The sequence below is a fragment of the Condylura cristata genome, unplaced genomic scaffold (assembly GCF_000260355.1).
Source record: "Condylura cristata isolate star-nosed mole 26May11 unplaced genomic scaffold, ConCri1.0 scaffold00023, whole genome shotgun sequence".
Classification (NCBI taxonomy): domain Eukaryota; kingdom Metazoa; phylum Chordata; class Mammalia; order Eulipotyphla; family Talpidae; genus Condylura; species Condylura cristata.
The window spans coordinates 17,962,883-17,981,813 of record NW_004567124.1 but is presented as its reverse complement, the minus strand read 5'-3'; the positions used below and the strand labels follow the sequence as shown (position 1 = coordinate 17,981,813).

Here is an 18,931-nt window from a genome sequence, read left to right as displayed (position 1 = left end):
GGTCTATCCCATGGTCCGCTGTCCATGCCACAAGTCCTTTGAGTCCTGCCTCCTATGAGGGGCAGCATCTTGGCCTGTAGTTGCCATTTAAAGCCTGGCTGGTTCCAAGCAGAGCTGGAACCTCACTTTGTCTGGCTCTGGGCACTGGACCTAGGGGGCCAAGGCTGGGTGGAAAAGGGGTATCTGGCTAGCCTTACTCTCCATTCGTCAGGCACAGTCCAAGGAAGGTGTTGTCAGTTCTGTGGCTTAAACTCTGACACTGATTACAGATTGTTTCACATAGAAATATCCCACTATACACCCTCTTACTCATTCCTTTGTTCACTCATTTAGCAGGTAATTGTGAATGACCATTTCAAGCCAGACTGTGCTGGTGTGAGGGAGACAGGGTCAAACAAGATGTGACCCTAAACTCAGGAGTCTTATTGTTGACTGTGGGCACTGGTGTCAGATGGCCAGTTAGCAGTCACTGTATTGACTGTTAGAATAAAGGGGAGTTCCAAAGGCACGTGGCTCTCCCGCTGCTCACACTGCGAGCTGCGCATCTTGTTCACTTCTGTACCTCCAACACCCATCTCTATGACAACACACAGGTGTTGAGGAAATTTTAGCCATTAAATGAAGAGAGAGCTGAGCCTCAACTGTTTCTCTGTGGTTTCTGCCCATTGAACCACAGCCGGCATCCTAAGCCTGGATGAAAAGAAGGAAGGAAGGATGCATGACGATTCTCTCACTAGTTCACAATATGTTAGAGTTGGGAAGAACCGGACAAAGTTACCTGTATCATCTCCACCCCTTATCCCCCCAACCATCCTGTTCCCTTAACTGGGGTCCTTCACAAACAACTTGGAATTTCCGCCTTTCCCAATTCCTCCTCATCCCTCATAATCAAGCTAGTCAATATTCCTATGAAAATTTGAGTCTAGACCTTAACACTGAGCTTCTTATTGAGATGTAATTTCAGTTTTCTTTTGGTTTTTCAAAGGTTCTGCCTCTTACTGGTGAATAGAGGCCAAGAAATCTACTACCACCCAGGCTTTTCTTCTGGCCAGAAATCCTTCCTCAGGAATTGGAATGCAAATCTCTGGAGAAGATGGTTATGGAGCTCCTGTCATCAGTTAGTAAGTAGTTTGCTCCCCCATCCTCCTAATTCCCCCCATCCTGCTGAAACGGCCATGTGTCTCCCACCCCAGTGTTTGAGGAAGTTTTTCTCCTTGACAGCTCCAGCTGGCCTAATTGCAGGAAGCCACCTCACTCTCTGAAGCAAGGGGCTGTAGAAACAGTAATCTTGGCTTCTGGTTGAGATCTTCCCAGACCACTGCTGCCTGTTACCAGCCGGGGGAACCCTGAGAGGCAGAGCCATTCTGCAGAGAAAGACAGGGAGTGAACAGGTTCTCTGAGGAAACTGAGAAGTGTCTCTGCCTTTAGGGAACAGTGGTCCTCAGATGCACAGCAGGCATCTGAGCTGACAAGAAAGGGAGGGCATTGTAAAGAGAAAGCATGAGGCAGCTGCCCACTCAAGCAGGCCAGCAATGTTCAGTCCAGAAGGGGCTGGCCAGAGCCCCCAGCCTTTGGTCAGAGAACACCTCAAAATCAGCACAGGTAGTCTTGGGACATGCGCAGGGTCCCTAGCTGAATAATAGCAGAATGGGTTTCGAGCTTTCATATTCCCACTCTCTGGTTTTTTTGTCATCCTGTGGCCTCATTTGGGTGTCTTGTGGGGTGGCGCCTGAGCAGCCCAGAGGGTCAGGCGGGAGGAGAGGGGCTGGGTTTTCCGGATTCCGACAGGTGGCCTTTTCAGTTCTCCAACACCAACTACCTCTCTATCCATCTCCTTCCTGGAAAAGGCCCACCGGCTCCTCAGGGAGGCACCCGCAGCCTGGGACTCTGCCAACAGATGGCTCAGGGACAGTGAGCATGTGCCTTGGCATCTGGGCACGCTGGTCCTCTTCAGAGACTGCAGTGTGGGGGACAGAGGGGGTGGATTCCAGTAACTTCTCAGGCCATAAGAATTCCCGCTCTCCCCCTCAGTCTGACCCTCGCTGTGCCCGTCTGGGCCATGGTCATGCCCAGGCAGGGCAGCAGGAAGAGGAGGGAGAGGAGGGTTTGCGGGTTTGCTGGTTCACTTGGCTGGGCACTGGGAGTGAGCCCTGCCTCCCCCTCCTCCCCGTCTGTCTCCACCGGCTCTTCTCCCCCTCTCCACCCGCCTGTCCCTCTGGGCTGCTTGGGCGCCACCACTACTGTCCCCAACCCGCCCCGCCAGCCGAGCCAAAGGGCGGCGTGACTCACGGGGTTGCCACCAGCCCACGGCTTTTGCCCCCGATGTATAAAGGCTGCCGGGGCGGGAGGCTGTCGAGCCCTCCTCGGCCTGAGGCGCATCAAAGCATGGCTGGAGGCACGGAGCGAGGCGGTACTGGCGCGGGCTGGGGACTGCGCGGCGCCCTGGTGGCCGTGGCGCTGCTTTCGGCGCTCAATGCGGCGGGCACCGTGTTCACGCTGTGCCAGTGGCGCGGGCTGAGCGCGGCTTTGCGCGCGCTAGAGGCGCAGCAGGGCCGGGAGCAACGCGAGGACAGCGCCCTGCGCGCCTTCCTGACTGAACTGAGCCGGGCGCCCCGCGGGGCGTCCGCTGCACCCACCGACCTCTCGAGCGCTGCGCGCAACAAGCGCAGCCACAGCGGAGAGCCGGCGCCACACGTCCGCGCTGAGAGTCACGACATGCTGATGATGATGACCTACTCCATGGTGCCGGTAGGCAGGGGGGCTTGCAAGTGAAGGGAGAGGACTGAGGCGCCCACCTTTCCCCTGGCTGGGCAGCTAGGTGCAGTGGACAGAGGGCTTTGAGTGTGAGCCCAGTACCGTCGCCCTCTGGGATGAGATTCCTAATCTGTTCAGTGGGCGAGGGCTTGAAAAGGCAAGTCTCCCCATTTCGGATGTTCTTTGAATCTGCAGGTAACCGAGGGACATAGGCAGAGGCATTGGCATAGGCAATGTTTTTAAAACTCTACTTTCCTTCTTAACTTGCGACAGAAGGGTGCCACAGGAACCCCCAGCCTCCCGCCAGCCAACCTCGCTTTCCTTCCTTCTCCCCCTAAACTCGGTTGAGGCAGCCTTCCTGAAAGAGTGCAGGTTTCTTCACTGAAGGGAGTCTTCCCCTGGCATAATCCAGTGGCCTGGCTTTTCACCTTTGGCCTGGGCCAGTCCCCAGGAGATTAGGGACCTAATTGCCTCCATATAAGTGAAAACAGCAGTCCTGATTTTACCAGCTGCCGGAGATCTTGGTGCTGTTCTTCTCTCAAAAGTGGGTTCCAAGAGATCAATACAGAGCAATTTTCTTAACATTCAGTGTTAACTTGCTGAGGTTTGAATATGGGCTGGGAGGAGTATGTGGAACTCTGAAAATTGGTGTAAGTTGCTTTCATGGGCACACAACAGAGAGTTGGTAGCTTTTCATTAACTTCTCAAAGGAGTTCCATTGCACTCCCTCCTCCAAAGGCTCAAGAAACACTACTCTAAAGATGGCCTTTAAAGCAAAGCCTCAAAAATCATTTTTAAGTTTTAAGTTTCTCTGCTTTTGCTGAATTTCACTCAATAATTATATAACAACTACATGTAGATCGCATTGCAGTTCCCCATTCCATTTCATGATCCTTGGTCTTATTTCATCTATAATTACAAAGATTTCAGTTCTGTCATCTCGAGTCACATGTGAGCCATCTCCAGAACCTTAGGCATTTGAAGATAAATCCATTTAAAATGGCCATGATTATAGAAGCGTGTCAGTAGCTTACACATGCAGAAATGTACATTCAAAAGGGACATAAATCCATTTAAAATGGCCATGATCATAGAAGCGTCTCAATATCTTATACAGGCAGAAGTGTACATTCGAAAGGGACATAGGAGCATGACACACTGCAAACTCATCTTTGAGAACAATCAAAATTGCCTCTCTGGCTTCAGTTTTTACCCATGTTACATTAAGAAATGCTGGCCTCAGCAAAAAGTTCAAAAATGACCTCCAAATTCGAAGAACTTGGCTCTTTCTCTGACTCTACTGTGCATGCAGGGTTTTCTGAAACCCTCCAAGGATACAGCTGAGCTTCAGCATTTTTTTATTGTTAATCCTGTTGTTCAGGTAGCAGCCCCGGGAGCCACACTGCAGCTTTTTCAGCCCCTGACCCAAGAGAACTGAGACTCATTTCTGTGTCAGAAAGCAAGACATCACATTTGTCAAGTGGAAACATTCATAGGTTATCACCAGCTCACCCCCCACCTGCAAGGGGCTGTGTTTTGACTCTTTTAGAGTCACCAGAGGAATTTCCAAGCAGGACAGGAGAAGGCAGCTCTTACTGTTGACTTTTCTCTTGGGACTGCCTCTCAAAGGGCCAATGTAAGGATCACATGGGAGCACACTTAAATGCAGATTCTAAGGGCCCACCCTCTGATTTATAGACTCAGCCTCCAGCATCGGTTTTCTTAGGAAGTTCCCCAAACCCCATTCTCCCCTACCTTCTCACCCCCTTGGTGAGCTGGATGCAGGTAGTCCCAGTTGCACATCTGAGAAATGCTAGTCTAGACAGCTGCTTCTCTAACTCTCATGCACACATGAATGTACCAGAGACCTTGTGGAACTGCAGATTCTGATTCAGAGGGTAGAGGTGGGGCCTGAGATTCTGCATGCATGGCCAGTGCCCACTGCTGCCCATGCTGCTGGCCTGAGTAGCACACTATACTGTGTTTCTAGAGCAGTGGTGGCCACAGGCATCACCTGGGGAGATTTGAGCTTTACTGATGCCTAGACCCCAGCCCCAGAGAGTCTGAATTAATTGTTTGAGGTGCAGCCCTGAGGTGGGCCCTCTGGCGCCAACAGGGAAGACCTTGGCACCCCTTCCTGTGATAGTCAGCATCTCACTGTTACACCCCTACCCCCTGAGGGCTCTGCTTCAGGAAGAGGAACCAATTTTATTGCTGAGAAGTCTTTTTTTTTTTTTTAAGCAAAAGTCTCACCTTTGCAGCTTTCCCTCATAACAGAGATTTATTCATGTGAGGTAACAATGTTAGAAAAGAAAACTCTTCTTGGGGCGCCTCCAGTAGAAAAGCTATTAAGAGAAATATTTAGTCTGCAGCATGGAGTTTGGTGTCCACACCTTTACCACTGAAATCTGTCCCTCCCCAGCCCTGTAAACAGCTCCGATAGACTTGAGAAGGGTGAGCTCACAGGTCCCCCAACCCCAGGTCCTATGTCCTTAAAGATCTGGGGACAAAGAAAGAATCTGGATATACACCACCAACATTTCCAAAAGCCTTCTAAAATGGTTCATTTATCCAAGATGAGCTTCAAGATTCTGTGCTTCTGGTTGAAAGTACATCAACTCAGCATGGTAATTTTGGTTAGCACATTCTGACCAGAAACTGGTTGGCAATTGCAAATGACTTTGTTAAAAGGGTAAGATGGCTAATTACTACATAAGTCAGTCAGTTAGGTACAGCCCAACACATTACATTTTCAAAAGGAAGGAGGGTACTTTGCAGAAAAGTAATGAATGGAACTCTGGTACCACTGAGCTAGACCAATAGTGGGAACCCACTGCCAGGAGGGTTCAGTCTCAGTTCTGCCCCACCCTTGCCTGACATCCTCCCCACAAGCTGTTCTCTCTCACCCCACACCCGACTCTTCAGGTATCACCATCACTGATGTTATTTATCATCCTGCCTGAAACCTAGAGTTGAGCTCCCAGTAGGAAAAAAAAAGTTTCACTTCTCATTATGCACCTTCACCAGTCTGAATGGATCAAAGATTTACATTTTTGGAAAGATGACACTCTAAAATTACTAGGAGAAAATATGAGTCAATTCATTTTTAATTTTGCAATGAAGAAGACCTTTCTTCTAAACTGTAACTTAAGAGCCAGAAGCAAGCAGTAAATAAGTGCACTTAACTTCATTTAAAAAGCACACACAAGGGGCCCTCCCTGGTGGTGCAGCGGGTTAAAGCACTGCACTAAAAAGCTAAAGCCCCTTCCTCATGAGTTCGATCCCCGCCTTCCCCGGAGAAGATCCACATGGCGTGGCAGACCTCTCGTGACCCGCTCACTGCTCCTCTCAGCAGTGTACTTCGTCGATCTGCCTGTTCTGCTCCTCTACTCTGTCTCTGGCGAATGCACTCACCCTCCACATCTCTGGCCTGTACCCCAGTTCCATATGAATAAATAAATCTTTAAAAAAAAAAAAAAGAGAGAACACAACAACTGAACTTAAGCATGCCAGACAGCAACATATACGCACAAACACAAAACATAAATGACAGACTGGATAAAAGTATTTGCAGTGCACATCATTATGGCAACAGGGATAGTTTTTGAAGATATATAGTGTTCCTAGAACTTGATAAGAGAAAAAAACAACATGAATTTAATAGAAAAATTAGTAACAGAAATAGGAATCCAATAGAAAAATGGGACAGTTCTTAGGAAATACAAATGTTTCAAATGCATGGGGAAAGAACCCTTGATTGAAAGTATAAATTATAATTGCCTTGGAAAATGTGGTTTTAGGACCTGTCAGTCACAACAACAAAGGTCTAAAAACAAATTCGTTGTGGGAGAAGCTGAAGGGAAACAGACATGTCTTTGCATTCTTGTTTGGAATGCAAAATGTTAAAACTCATGTGGAAGGCAATTTGGAATACCTAAAAAAATTGCACACACATTTACCCTTTAACCAATAATCTCATAAGTGGGAATCTATGTCCTGAAATAGACTTTATCATCCATTAAATGACACACACACATAGTTATTCATTGAAGAATATTTATACAAGTGAAGTCTACCCTTCAATACAGCACTAGCTAAATGACTTCGCTAGTTAAATCAGTGGGATATCAAGGGAAATTCTGTATGTACTGCTCCTAGAACAATCCCTGGGATCTGTGCAAGTGAAAAAAGCAAGGGAGAAGAAAATTTACATTCTATTACCTGTGTAAGGAAGAAGGGGGAAAAAATGCAGGAATGAGCAGAAGTATTTCGGAGGGTGGGGGAAAGGTGGGAATGAGCCTCTCACTATTGAGCTTTGTGTGTTGCTTTGACTTGACTTTTGGTGTTGCTGTGAACGAAAAGGCCACAAACTCAAGGTCAGGGGCAGCTGTCACCACATTGGGGAGTGGTAGGTCACAGCAGGGCTGTGTGGGCCTAGTTTCAAGTGCTTTACCAGGGAGCCCCTACCTGGTTGTTGCCAGTCAAGACCCACGATCCGCTGTGCCCCATCTTTTGAGTTTTTCAGAAGGAAAGTTTGACTCTAAGGTAAAATCTCACAGCTTTTAACTTACTTATTTATTTATTTATTTATTTTTTAAAGATTTATTTATTTTTTCATACAGAACTGGGGTACAGGCCAGAGATGCGGAGGGTGAGAGGATTCACCAGAGACAGAGTGGGGAGCAGCACAGGCAGATCGACGAAGTACACTGCTGAGGGGAGCAGCGGGCGTGCCAGGAGAGGTCTGCCACACCATGTGGTCTCCTCCGGGGCAGACGGGAATCGAACTCATGCAGAAGTGGCTTTAGCTTCTCAGTGCAGTGCTTTAACCTGCTGCGCCACCAGGGAGGGCCATTAACTTATTTATTTTTATTTTTGCATAGAAGAACTGAGCTGTAGACCAAAGGTGCCAGAATGTATGTGTGTGCTGGGGGTGGGGGGAGTGTTGGGGGTGGGGGGAGAGGACTCACCAGAGACAGAGTGGGGAGTAGATCAGGCAGATCTACTGAAATACACTGCTGAGGGGTGTAGCTGGCGAGACAGGGGAGGTCTGCTGTGCATATGTGGGTCAGCTCCCTGGCTGGGGATTGAACACAGGTCATAGTGGTGATAGTGTTGAGCCACTAGGGAGGCCCCCCGCTCGTTGTTTTTCCATACTGACAGCCATTTAAAAATTTTTTTAAATTGGCTGACAGCATGTTGGCTGAATAATGGTCCCATTGTTAGGGGCCATAGTAAGGCTTCCAAACTTAGTTTTCAGCAGACCCATCTTAAAATTATGAGTGGTTTGAAACAAAAAATGGCTTTATTTGGTTCGACCACAGCCCTATGCCTGCCCTCCCTACACACACACACACACACACACACACAATTGTTTCCCAGCCCTATTCTGATAGGATAGTAGTATCTGTGCCTTTATTATTAGTGTTGGTTGAGTGGAGATTTCTTGTGTTTGCTTTAGTTTGGCTCTCATTTTCTTTGTTTTGTTGGCTGTTTCTAAAAATCGACTGCACCTTCAGTGCTGGGAGATTTCCTGTCACTGTGACTTTTCAAGAGCATGCACTCCAGTTCTCTTAGTAGCTCTCAAAGAGGAGATTCCAGCTGTGTTAAGTGGCAAATGCATTATTGTAACAAGCACAGCTTTGGATGATGACTACTATGAGGGCCGATTATTCAGCTCAATCAGCAACCCCATCCATCCCCTTTAGTCGCAGTTCTGTGGGCATGAATGATACATTTCCTTGAGGGCCCTCAGTCGACCGTGTCAGGGCTTACTGCCCTCGCCCAACCCTTGGACCAGGTTGCTTCCAAATGGTGTAAAAGCTGAAGATATAGCCCAGAGGTCAGCAGACTCTGTTCCTTGTTTTTATACAGCCCATAAAGAGTAAGCTTTACAACTGGTTAGGGGAAGAAAAACAGTATTTTGGTACATGAAATTCAAATTTCAGTAGTCAAATGTAGTCTTGTCGCAGCACAGCCATGCCCATTTGTCTCCACGTTGTCCACGGCTGCTTTCATATTACAGTAGCAAAAGTGTGTAGTTGCAATAGAGACCAGGTGGCCCACAAAACCTGACGTATTTTCTGTCTGGTCCTAGGGAGGAGACGTTTGCCAACCCTCAGTTAGGCTGTAGGTTACTGTTTCAAACACTCCTTACTGCTTACTAAGGTGGTCTCCTTAGAGCACCATGCTGCTAAGTCAGAGCTGTTTTAGTGTTGGGTTAACCCTGGGTGGTAAGACCTGGCCAAGGAAACTGAATGTAGGGCAGCCTAACTGAGTGTGGGGCTGCTCCTCCCTAGAGGGATGCTGGGGCGGGGGGAGGAGGGGTCTGAGCCAGATTCTCAAGCCTTGCTGCATATGAGGCTGGCTTCCCAAGTCAGGAGCAATTAATGTCAGGACAGTTTTTAATCACCCAGTAACCTCAGATCTAGCCTTTGTTTCATACACCATCTGTTTTCTTCAGTTGAAAGAAAAAGCCCTACAATTCATTAGGGATTGTTGTATGGAGTGGCCCCTGGTAAGGGAGCAGAGGCCTGATATACTGGGACCGCCCCCCACCAAAAAAAAAAGACAGAGCAACTGATGTCCCAAAGCATCAAGTGCATGAGTGTGTTTGGCATGTCACAGCTGACACTGTGGTTGGTCTGCATGTCAGAGACCATCGCTGACTGACAGTTAAGGGTGGGAGGAGAACTGGAAACCCCATCTCTGCTTCGACTGTGTCTAGGTTTGGTTTGGTGAACACACCCATAAAACTAGCTCAGAGCATGTCTCAGGTCATTGAGGATGATAGGGGTGAGCTAACTCCCTAGCTACAGCCTTTGCAAACTTTCTTCTTGGCACATACAAATAAAACTTACAGTACTGATATACCCTGATCATATAAGAACATATGTCAGCAGCAAGTGAGTCAAGACTCTCTGGACCCCTGAGAGCGTATGAGTGTTGTTGTGGCCTCATGAATGGCATCAGATCATTTGGACCTGCACCCAGAGTCTGAAGCTCTTAAAGGCCTCTCGCCCGTCTCGCCAGAGCAGCAAGGGGAAGGCAGCAGGCGCAGGGCCGCTGAGCTTCTCCAGTCTGAGCAGGGTGGGGTGGTGAATTGAGCAGTCTTGTCTTATCTGCACCACTCTCCTTTCTCTTCTTCAATCTTCACTGCCACTGTGCCTGGGGTAAAAGGAATTTTTCTCTTTGAAACTCAAAAGCTAACTTCTACCCCAGACAAGTGCTACCGCACTCTGGTGAGATTACCCAGCTCAGCCCCGTGCTGCCCGCCAGAACACAAGCTGAGAGCCATGGCCAAGGGGCCTGTTCTGGGGGCCTCAAAGCCGAAGCCCTCCAGTGCACAAGTGTTTGTCCTCCACGCCTGTCGCTGCTCTCTCCGTGGGGAGCTCAGACGCCACGTGGAGCTGTTGGCCCCTCCGCCCTGTGAACCCACCCTTACTTTGAGCAGCCACGGGTTTGTTCCTCGCTCACTTGCCCTGATGCCCCCCTGAGCTAGGTTGTGGGAGGAGTGTGGGCCTGGGAGTCACACAGATTCACATCCGTGCCACCACCCCCCTCCCCCAGGTTGGTGCCTGGGTGACCTTGGGCAAGGCTTTCAACTTCTGCAAGCCTACAGTTTTCATCTGTAGATGGAGAGCGTGCTGGTGCCTGCCTCACAGGGTTGTCGGGCCTTGGAAGAGAGATGATAGAGATAGGTGCCTGCTGCAGTCAGGGTCCCAGTCAGGGATCCTTGTGGCTGTCAAGGTTAGGCTGCTACGCCATCACGAGCCCTGTGTGCCCTGTGCTCTTATCATCTTATTTCTGGGCCTGCTCTATCTCCAGTTTCTTCAGAATGCCAAGCCTGTGTCCTATCTGTGTTCCTAGCAGCTGCCGCTTCGGGGTACTCTTTGACCTCCCGAAGCCAGTGGCATCACACCAGTCAAAATCTTGTTGACAACAAAGCAGAGTTACCCCAGATATGGCAGTGGGACTAGTTCCATAGTTGAGGATCACTGTGGTCCCCCCACTTCTGCATGGCCACTGACGGTGAGGGCTTTACCTCCCTTTAGTCACTTACTTTCTGACTGGCTCAGCTAGTGTTAATTTTTATTGTTTACTATTGGGAGTAGTGCTGGAAAAGCTTTTGGATGTTTTTGGAAAGTTGAGGAACATGTGAGCAGAAGATAAAGCAAACACTTGTAAGGAAGGAGAATAACTTTTTAGGGGGCTCATCTTCTGTGGGATATGACACATGGGCATATGTAGGAGAGAACAGAATAGCTTTCAGATTGAATTACCAAAATAAAAGAAGACACTCATTTTTCTTTGCATTTTTCATACTCCCCTCCTCCCTCCAAGAAATCCTGGCCAAATCTAGTTGACATTCAAGCTTAATTTACATGCATTTTATCTACAGACTAAAGGTCATGTTGTGTGAAATAAGCCAAAGCTTTTTAGGTTGTGATTTTGCTACAAAGGGAGCATTTTTCAGCCCATCAGTTGCTTTTATATAGCTCTTTGGATTTTAACAGCTCTGTATTTTAAGTAGACATAATTTGCTTCTAGTTTAACTGAAGTTCAGGACATAATTTTCTGCACTGAAAGGTAGTTACTTCAACAAGGCCAGCTGAAGATTATTTCGAATGCAATTTGACGAGTTTGTTCTGACTGCAATAGATCCAATAACCCCTTCATCTGCCACTCAGCTTCTCGTGCTCTCCAAAGTGTTAGGGTTATTGGAGACCCTACCTGGGCTGTATCTAGAAACCATGAAGTGCTTTGTAAGTACGTTGTGAATAACTCCATGTTAAAACTTATTACCATTACTTCAGTACTTTTCAAATGCTTCCTCTCTGTCTCTCAGGAAATGTGGAAGTCTTGTAATTTAAAAAAAGAAGAAATAGGGATATTCTTGCCAGGACTTGCCAGAGATAGAGCAAAGTCTAGGGTGACTTTGAAGGCTTGAATCTTGGGTGCTGGAGGGCAGCACACAGACCTCTGGGAAGAATGTATGTCCTAGATGTTTATCTGGTTAGTGGATCCAAAGTATGTTTTGGATATCGGATCTAAGGAGTTACTTATACTACATTAAGTATATTAATTATACCAAGTGTCACTTGCAGCTCTTTTTATTCATATCCAATGGGAACACATTCCTTCATTCCTTCATTGACTAACTCCTTCTGAGCCCTTTAGGAATAGCATGTCTGTAGAGTTCTCTCTGGCCAGTGTCTGATGGTAACAATATCAACAATTGTTTTGCTGGTGTGCATCTCACCTGAGAACCTCATCCAAAAGTTTTGTGGGGGAGCCACTTGTGCTGAGCGAGGGAAGATGACCAAAGCAGAGAGTAGGTTGACAAAACATCTTCACAAATATTTTTTGCCATGGGCAAAGAATGCCTTGGGCAGGGCTTGGAGATAATGGTTTAATTCTTTGTCCATTCCAGCAACATCAGACAAGTTACTTAGCCATGATTTAGAAACACTTTTCTCACTATAAGGTGAGGTTAAGAATGCTTAGATAAAAATCAGAAATTATCTGAAGATGCTTGTTGAAAGGGATAATGTGAGCACAAAGTATTGTTATTAGCAGTTCGTGCAAGATTATTCCATCAAACTGCTGTTTCAGAAAACTCCATTAGTGGCCTGAGGCAGACAAGTGATTCTTGGCTCACTTCAAAGTACTCATCTCTTCTCCCTCCTGCATTTATTTGTTCATATCACACAAGTAAAACTTCATTTGCGCAGTTTTGGTCTCTAAATTGCCATCTGTAGTCATATTTTCCCTTTAAAAATATCTCACAGTTCTTTGCTGTGCCTCTAATGAATTTTTAGTGAATGCTGCTGCAGCTCAAAAAATGCAAATATAAATGAAGGTATCTGCCAGTTTTTGAGTCTGGATTCTTGTCAGGCTGGGAGTTTGGCAGGTGCATTCTGGAGCATTTTAAAAATTCCATCCTAGGAATTCATGAGACCCATGAAATAGGGCTTGGTGTCAGGTATTGATAAGACTGACTTAGAGGCTGTTCCACTCGTCAGAGAATTGTTGATTCATCTGACTGGTAGTTACTGTCCCAGGCACATGAGAAATACCTAGACATTCCTGTCCTCTTGGAGTATATGTTGGGTGGGGGGAGAAGGGGAAGACAAAAACCAGTGTAAATAAATGATCTACTATATAGTCCTGAGTCACTTCATAGGGGGAACATTCTAAGAAATGTATCATGTGCGAAGGACAGAGAGCAATTGCACAAAATGGGGAGGCACAGCCGCCGCACACCTAGGCTGAGTAGGAGAGCCCGTGGGCACACTGTGAGTGGTCGTTAAGCGAGCTGTATTTGTGTAGAAGATGGCAGTGTTTTGTCCCAACTTCTGTGACCGGCGGCAAGAAAGGAAGGCGGGAGGCAGAAAGGCTGAGCAAGCAGAGTTTATTGCTCCCAGACAGCAGCTGAGACGGAGCCCCTAGGGTGGGGTCCGCAGCTACTGCCAACTCAATAAGGGGGAAGGGTCTCTTATACAGATCCTAGGTTCACATTCCAAAGGGGTGACTCATTGCTGTGCCCCCTGATGGTAGGCCCTGTTAATTATCAAACTTTGATGTGAGGCCCAGTTTGTTATCACCTTCAGCTAGTCCCATCCCGGATGCAAGGTCCCCGTTAATTGGATGCAAGGCCCAGTTTGTTACCGCCTTATTACCTTTGGATGCAAGGCCTGATTTATTACTGCCCTTATCCAGTCCCTCAGTAAATCTCCACATTTGGTCACTCCCAACAAGTAGGTGTTCTGGAGAACAACAAAGCAGGTTGAGGATTTGGGAGGGGAGAGGGAAGGTGTGATTATAAGTTGGACTAGGGAAGGCCTCATGGTGGTCTTTGAGAAAAAAATTAAAGGAGATAAGGGAGCCGGCCCTGTGGCTATACAATGGGCCACACAGACAGAGGGAATAGCCGGGGAATAGCCGGTAAAAAGGCCTGAGGTGGGAGCGTGTCTGGATTGCTCAAAGAACAGTACAAGACGCCTGGGGTAGAGTGAGTGGGAGAAAGTTGTAGGAAAGCAGGTCAAACTGACAACTGGGATGAGGAAGAACAGGGGCACCAGCTCACAGAGGAGCTTGAAGGCTACTTCAAGGACACTAGCCTTACAGGGAATATTTGGAAGATTCTGGGCAGAAGAATGACACGACCTGCCTTGTCACTTACCGATACTTGCCTGTTTCCATAAATCCTACCTCTTACTACATTCTGAACTCAGTTGATAAACCAAACTGTATTATAAGCAACCACACCAGGTCTTTTGCTCACTTCCCATAAAGCCACGAGACGGTCTTCTAACAAAGGAGTTTTTATTCGAGGTGGCCACTGAGGAAGCAGGCGGGGTTGACATTCTATACACTGGCTCCCCAAATGGTGGGAGTGCTGTGATTATACAAGGGAGGAGGGAAAAGAGGGGGTGCGGGATGTGAAGGGGGGGCTTCCCATTTCTGGGTGGGTCCCAGGAGAGAATCATGAGCCCCAGTATTTGGCATCCTGGGCAGGGAATGTTTCTTCAGGCTGTCGGAGTAACAGTCAGCAGGTGTTTGCTTTTGCCGGTACCATCAACCTCACAGGGGCACCGGAGAATTTTTGTTTGGGATATAACAATTTTCCAAGTTTCCTTGGATGCAGTTGGAGAGAAATGCATTAGATGTGACTTAAAGGTTAATCACAAAGGTGGAGAGGGGAACAGGGGTGGGGGGAGAACAAGGAGTGGCTAGATTTTAATTCTGCTTATTCTGAGTTTTTAGTCTAGGGTTTTATTATTTTGTATTAAAACAGAGGAGACTTGGCTACACAATTGGACTTTTATTGATTATCTTTGTGAAAATAGTATGAACCGATACTCAAAAGGCAGAATCTCCTGATTTATATTCACATCATGGAGCAATGTATTTATAAAATACCAGTACTGGAAAAAAAGTTGATATTAAAAAGATTCCTTCATTTACTGTCATAACTTCTTCAGCTTTCTCACTCCAGGGCCTCAGGAGGCTGTGTGTGTGTGGGGGGGGGGGAGGGTTTCAGTTTGTGTGTGTAGGGTGCTGACCAATCCTAAGAATCAAGTCACTGGTGCCCATGTAGCAACCCCTCTTTTAAGACTTATAGTCGAAGCCTGAAGAAGGCCATGAACTATGTCTGGGAGGAGGAAATGCATCTGTGGGGACTCTGTTGTGTATTTTCAGATGTCCTCACTGTTAAATCTGTGGCTTTGGGGACGTCTTGGTGAGATTCAGCGGGGCTCTGAGGCGTTGTTGATGTGGGATATCCAAGGCTCGCTCACTTGAGCTGACAAATGCCTTTACCTTTGACTGACCTTCCAGTGGGGCTCTAGGAAGGACACCATGCCCCCACACTTCACACACACCGCCGCCACCTCTCTCTCACACCCTATACAAGGCAAACCCCACCTTCACATAAGGGGTTGAAGACTTCAGATCCCCTTCCTCACATCTTGGCCCTAGTATGAATGCCTGCCTCTCACAGAATGGGTCCAGGGTAGCTGACCCTAGCCTCAGACCCTCCAGGATGGATACCTTCAACATCTGTGGTCCAACCCTCTCTTTTCCTAACAGCGAGAGTCCTGCAGCTGGTTCACTTTCTAGCCTGGCTTTGTAGTCCAAGGGATCTCAGTGGCCAACTGATTATTCCATTCTGTGGAGCTGTTTCCAAAGAATCATTTGCATGCATAGAACAGCAGCAATTTGCATAGTTAAGGAGAATCATAAAAAGTATTCAAGTGTCTAAGAAAAATGGGATTTAAGTTACAAAATAGGTCAAATCGAGAGGTGACAGAATAAACAGTGTTCCAGCGAGCAGAGCAGAGCCTGTCATTGGGGCCCTTCCCACGAGCCTCAACAGGACACATTTCAGCTGTGTGCACACCAAAGCAGGTCAGAGCAGGTCAGGTGGGCAGGTGTGCTCTTTCTTCCTCATGAATCAGTCCTGAGAGTAAAAGGTGAGAGGAAGGTTGCTCAAGAGGGCAACCAGCCAACCAGCTAGGGGGTTGGGGACCAGCTAAGCACTGGCAACTGATGGCATTTAGCTCTACACAGCGATGAGAAAGAAATACTTTGGACTAAACTTCTCACTTTTGCACTGGGAAGATTTACTGAAATGGCTGCGTTTGTCAACTGGCTAAAAATTGACCTTTTCTACTTCAAAGTAAACTACAGCAAAAATTTGCATTTCAGGTTTAAATCTGTCAGTTGCCTTTGCAGAGCCAAAGCAGGGTACAAAAGCAGGTGTGAGAGGGAAAATATTCATGCTGGTAACTCCACTCCACTCACTGTCTCTGGGCCTCAGCTTTCTCCTCCCTCCTCCCCTGGCACTAGGGCCTCTGAGTGTCCCCCACCACTTCTGCTTTTCCCCCTACCGCCAACCCTCTCATTTTACAGATGAGTAATGCTGGGATCTGGCCCCCCAAAAGGGTCAGATGGACTTTTCTCAGTCAGCCCAGAGTAGTCCTCTGGTCACTTGACAGGAGGACTAGAGGTCACTCAAGGCCCTGTGAGCTTCAGGGTTTTCTTAGCAGTATTTAAAGAGTGAAGATTGTTTGAGTTGAGAACAGTAAGGGCCCCAAAGACAAGGGGAAGCTTCTGTTCTTGCCTTCAGCCCTCCCTCAGCTAATCAATGAGGCAATGGCTACTCTACCTTTAGTGAGAGGGATGTAGCCCAAGGCCTTGTGCAGTTCTTGGTTTAACAGTATACAAGTCCTCTCTCTAAGATTCTCATCTTTCTTCCTTTGTCATCATGTGAAGTCGCCCCCCTCTCTGTCCTTGATGCTCCTAAAATGGCTGATAAATATTCCTGGTCTCCTCCATTATTCTTGGGAATTAACAACCCTGTGAGTTCTCCATGTACATATCATTAAATTCATTGTTTTTCCTTAGCTAACCCCTTTGATGCTGTTTTGATTACTCATCCAGCCTGAGGAGAATCCAGAGAGGTACAGGATGATTTATTTTCTGTCCCAACATAGCGAAGACCAACCTCATCCCAGTTCATTTAGAGGAGCCCCATTTTCATTAGTTTTCTGTTTGAAGGGCTGGCAGTTTATGTGGCTGACTTTTTTCTGCCATCACTGCCATTTATTATCAGTGCTGAAGCCAAGTTCCCATGTTGCGAGCTACATCTCTGTCCATTGCTGTGTTGATCTTCTCACTGGGGAGGTGACCTGGGTAGGCCCTGGTTTCTTCTGGGGAGGGCGATTTCACCTCTTCAATAACAGGTTGACCAGGGTTTACTAAGCCTGAACTCTCTAGGGCACTGATCTTTATGTTTCACTAAAGATGACAGTGACTTTCCCCACATAACATGTCCCCAAGCCAGTGTGGCTGGATTGGGAGGGGTCTCCCCACCCCCACCATTGCTACAGACCTTTCCCTGTGCCTCACCCATTCCCTTCCCAACAGTCCTGGGGTCTTATAGCATAAACCTGGGCTGGCAGTTGACTGTTGTCTTCTCTCAAGGCAGCTCTCCCCAGGAATGCATTGATGAGCTTTTTAACTTGAGCCCTGGCCCTGAAGGGGAGAAGTTCTACACCCGGTCCAGGTTTAGTTCTATGAACAAGGGATACGGGCTAAACAGACCACGTATGCTCCTACTCTCAAGGTGTTTCCATTCTTTGGGAAGCACAGGCAGGTATTCCATACATAAACCCACAGGCAGGTGAGGCATTGTGTGTGGGGGGCGGGGGGGGAGGCTGTGGGATGAGGGAAGGCCTTCATCATGACATTTAAGCTGACATTTAGTGAAGATGTTGCATGGCACACAGCAAGGCAAGGACTAGAGATGATGTCCGGGGTGACTGGAGCAGAGGGAGGAGAGGGAGTTGGCAATGGCTCCCTAGAAGGCCCCCCGCCATCCCCAGATCTCTAAGGCTTCTTCCAGTTTCCACATTCTCAGATCATTAGTAAGCTAATAGGAAACCCTTAATGCCAAAGTGTGGCTTTTATTTGGCCATCTAGATTTTGTGAATTTGAATTTTGGGTTGTCTTGTTTTCATCTGAGTTCTTAATTACTATTGGAAAAAGAAACTCTGGCTTTGTTATGGCCACACCTTTCCAACCCATGTACTTCACCTAGATAAAATCTTGCATAGCCCAAATTGTTAAAGTAAGATTCTCCAGTAAAGATGAATGTAATTTACTAGTAAATATCCAAATCAACATTTAATATATACATTAAGCCAGAAGGCCAGGAAACAAAAAAAAAATCTGCTTTGTTTTTTTTTTTTTGTTTGTTTGTTTTTTTACAGAAGCCTTGCCCACCCCAGACCACTGACTAGTGTGAAAGAGAAAGGCTAATTTTCTCTATTGATGTTTCTGTTGTTTCAAACTACTCAGCCTCCTGCGATCCCCCAGGCAACAAATGAAGCATTGGGAAGTTTTGAATGGTCCTCTCAATGGGCAATTACACGTTTTTTTAAGACAATAAATTTTACCCATAGTGTAGCTGATTACATTCATTTCTGAAAATGACAGAAAACAGTGAATAGAAAATTTTCCTGTCTAGTTGCATTCAGATAATCACCAGAGCATCGCAGAACGTGCATCCCTCCTGGCTGGGGAACTCTGGAGGTGAGCCTGCTCTTCAGCGAGCAAGCTGTGTGACCCGAGGAAGTGGCACACCTGGCTATTTCTTGTCTCTTCAACAGGGGCAATAATGCTGCCCCTGAACCCTCAGCTTAGAGAGATGCTGGGCCCCAGAAAGGAAGGCAGGCTAACCAGGAAAGGCATGACCAAGTTCTTAATCAAGGAGAGTGATATATGTGTGTGTGTTTTATTATTCATACTAACGTTATTGTCATGGTAATACATTTCACAGTCAATTTCTAAAACAGTTGTAAATACCCATGGACACAAAAGTAACACAGCATGAGTTTGCCCCTGGATCTCCCAGCACACCAGATAAACCTAGATGGGCAACCAAACAATTCTTTCCTGCAACTCAGAACGTATTTCTTTTTTTAAAAGTTTCAGTGGAGGGCCCTCCCTGGTGGTGCAGCAGGTTAAAGTGCAGCACTGAGAAGTAATTCGCAGCCACTACAGCACCAGTTGATCCCCCACTAGGGAACTGACCCACATGGCACAGCAGACCTCTCCTGACCTGCCCACTGCTCCCCTCAGCAGTATATTTCAGTCTGCCTGCCTGTTC

At 47.2% G+C, this 18,931-nt stretch overlaps 1 protein-coding gene across 1 annotated transcript in view; it reads left to right on the top strand.

Annotated features, from left to right (window-relative positions):
• Positions 1-2,219: 2,219 nt before the first annotated feature.
• The window catches only part of GLDN (gliomedin), a 47,400-nt gene continuing 30,688 nt past the window's right edge, over positions 2,220-18,931 (top strand). The window contains exon 1 of the mRNA XM_004687791.2: positions 2,220-2,748. Within this exon, the coding sequence (XP_004687848.1) occupies positions 2,323-2,748 (426 nt within the window). The 5' untranslated portion in view covers positions 2,220-2,322. The remainder of the gene's footprint in view (positions 2,749-18,931) is intronic.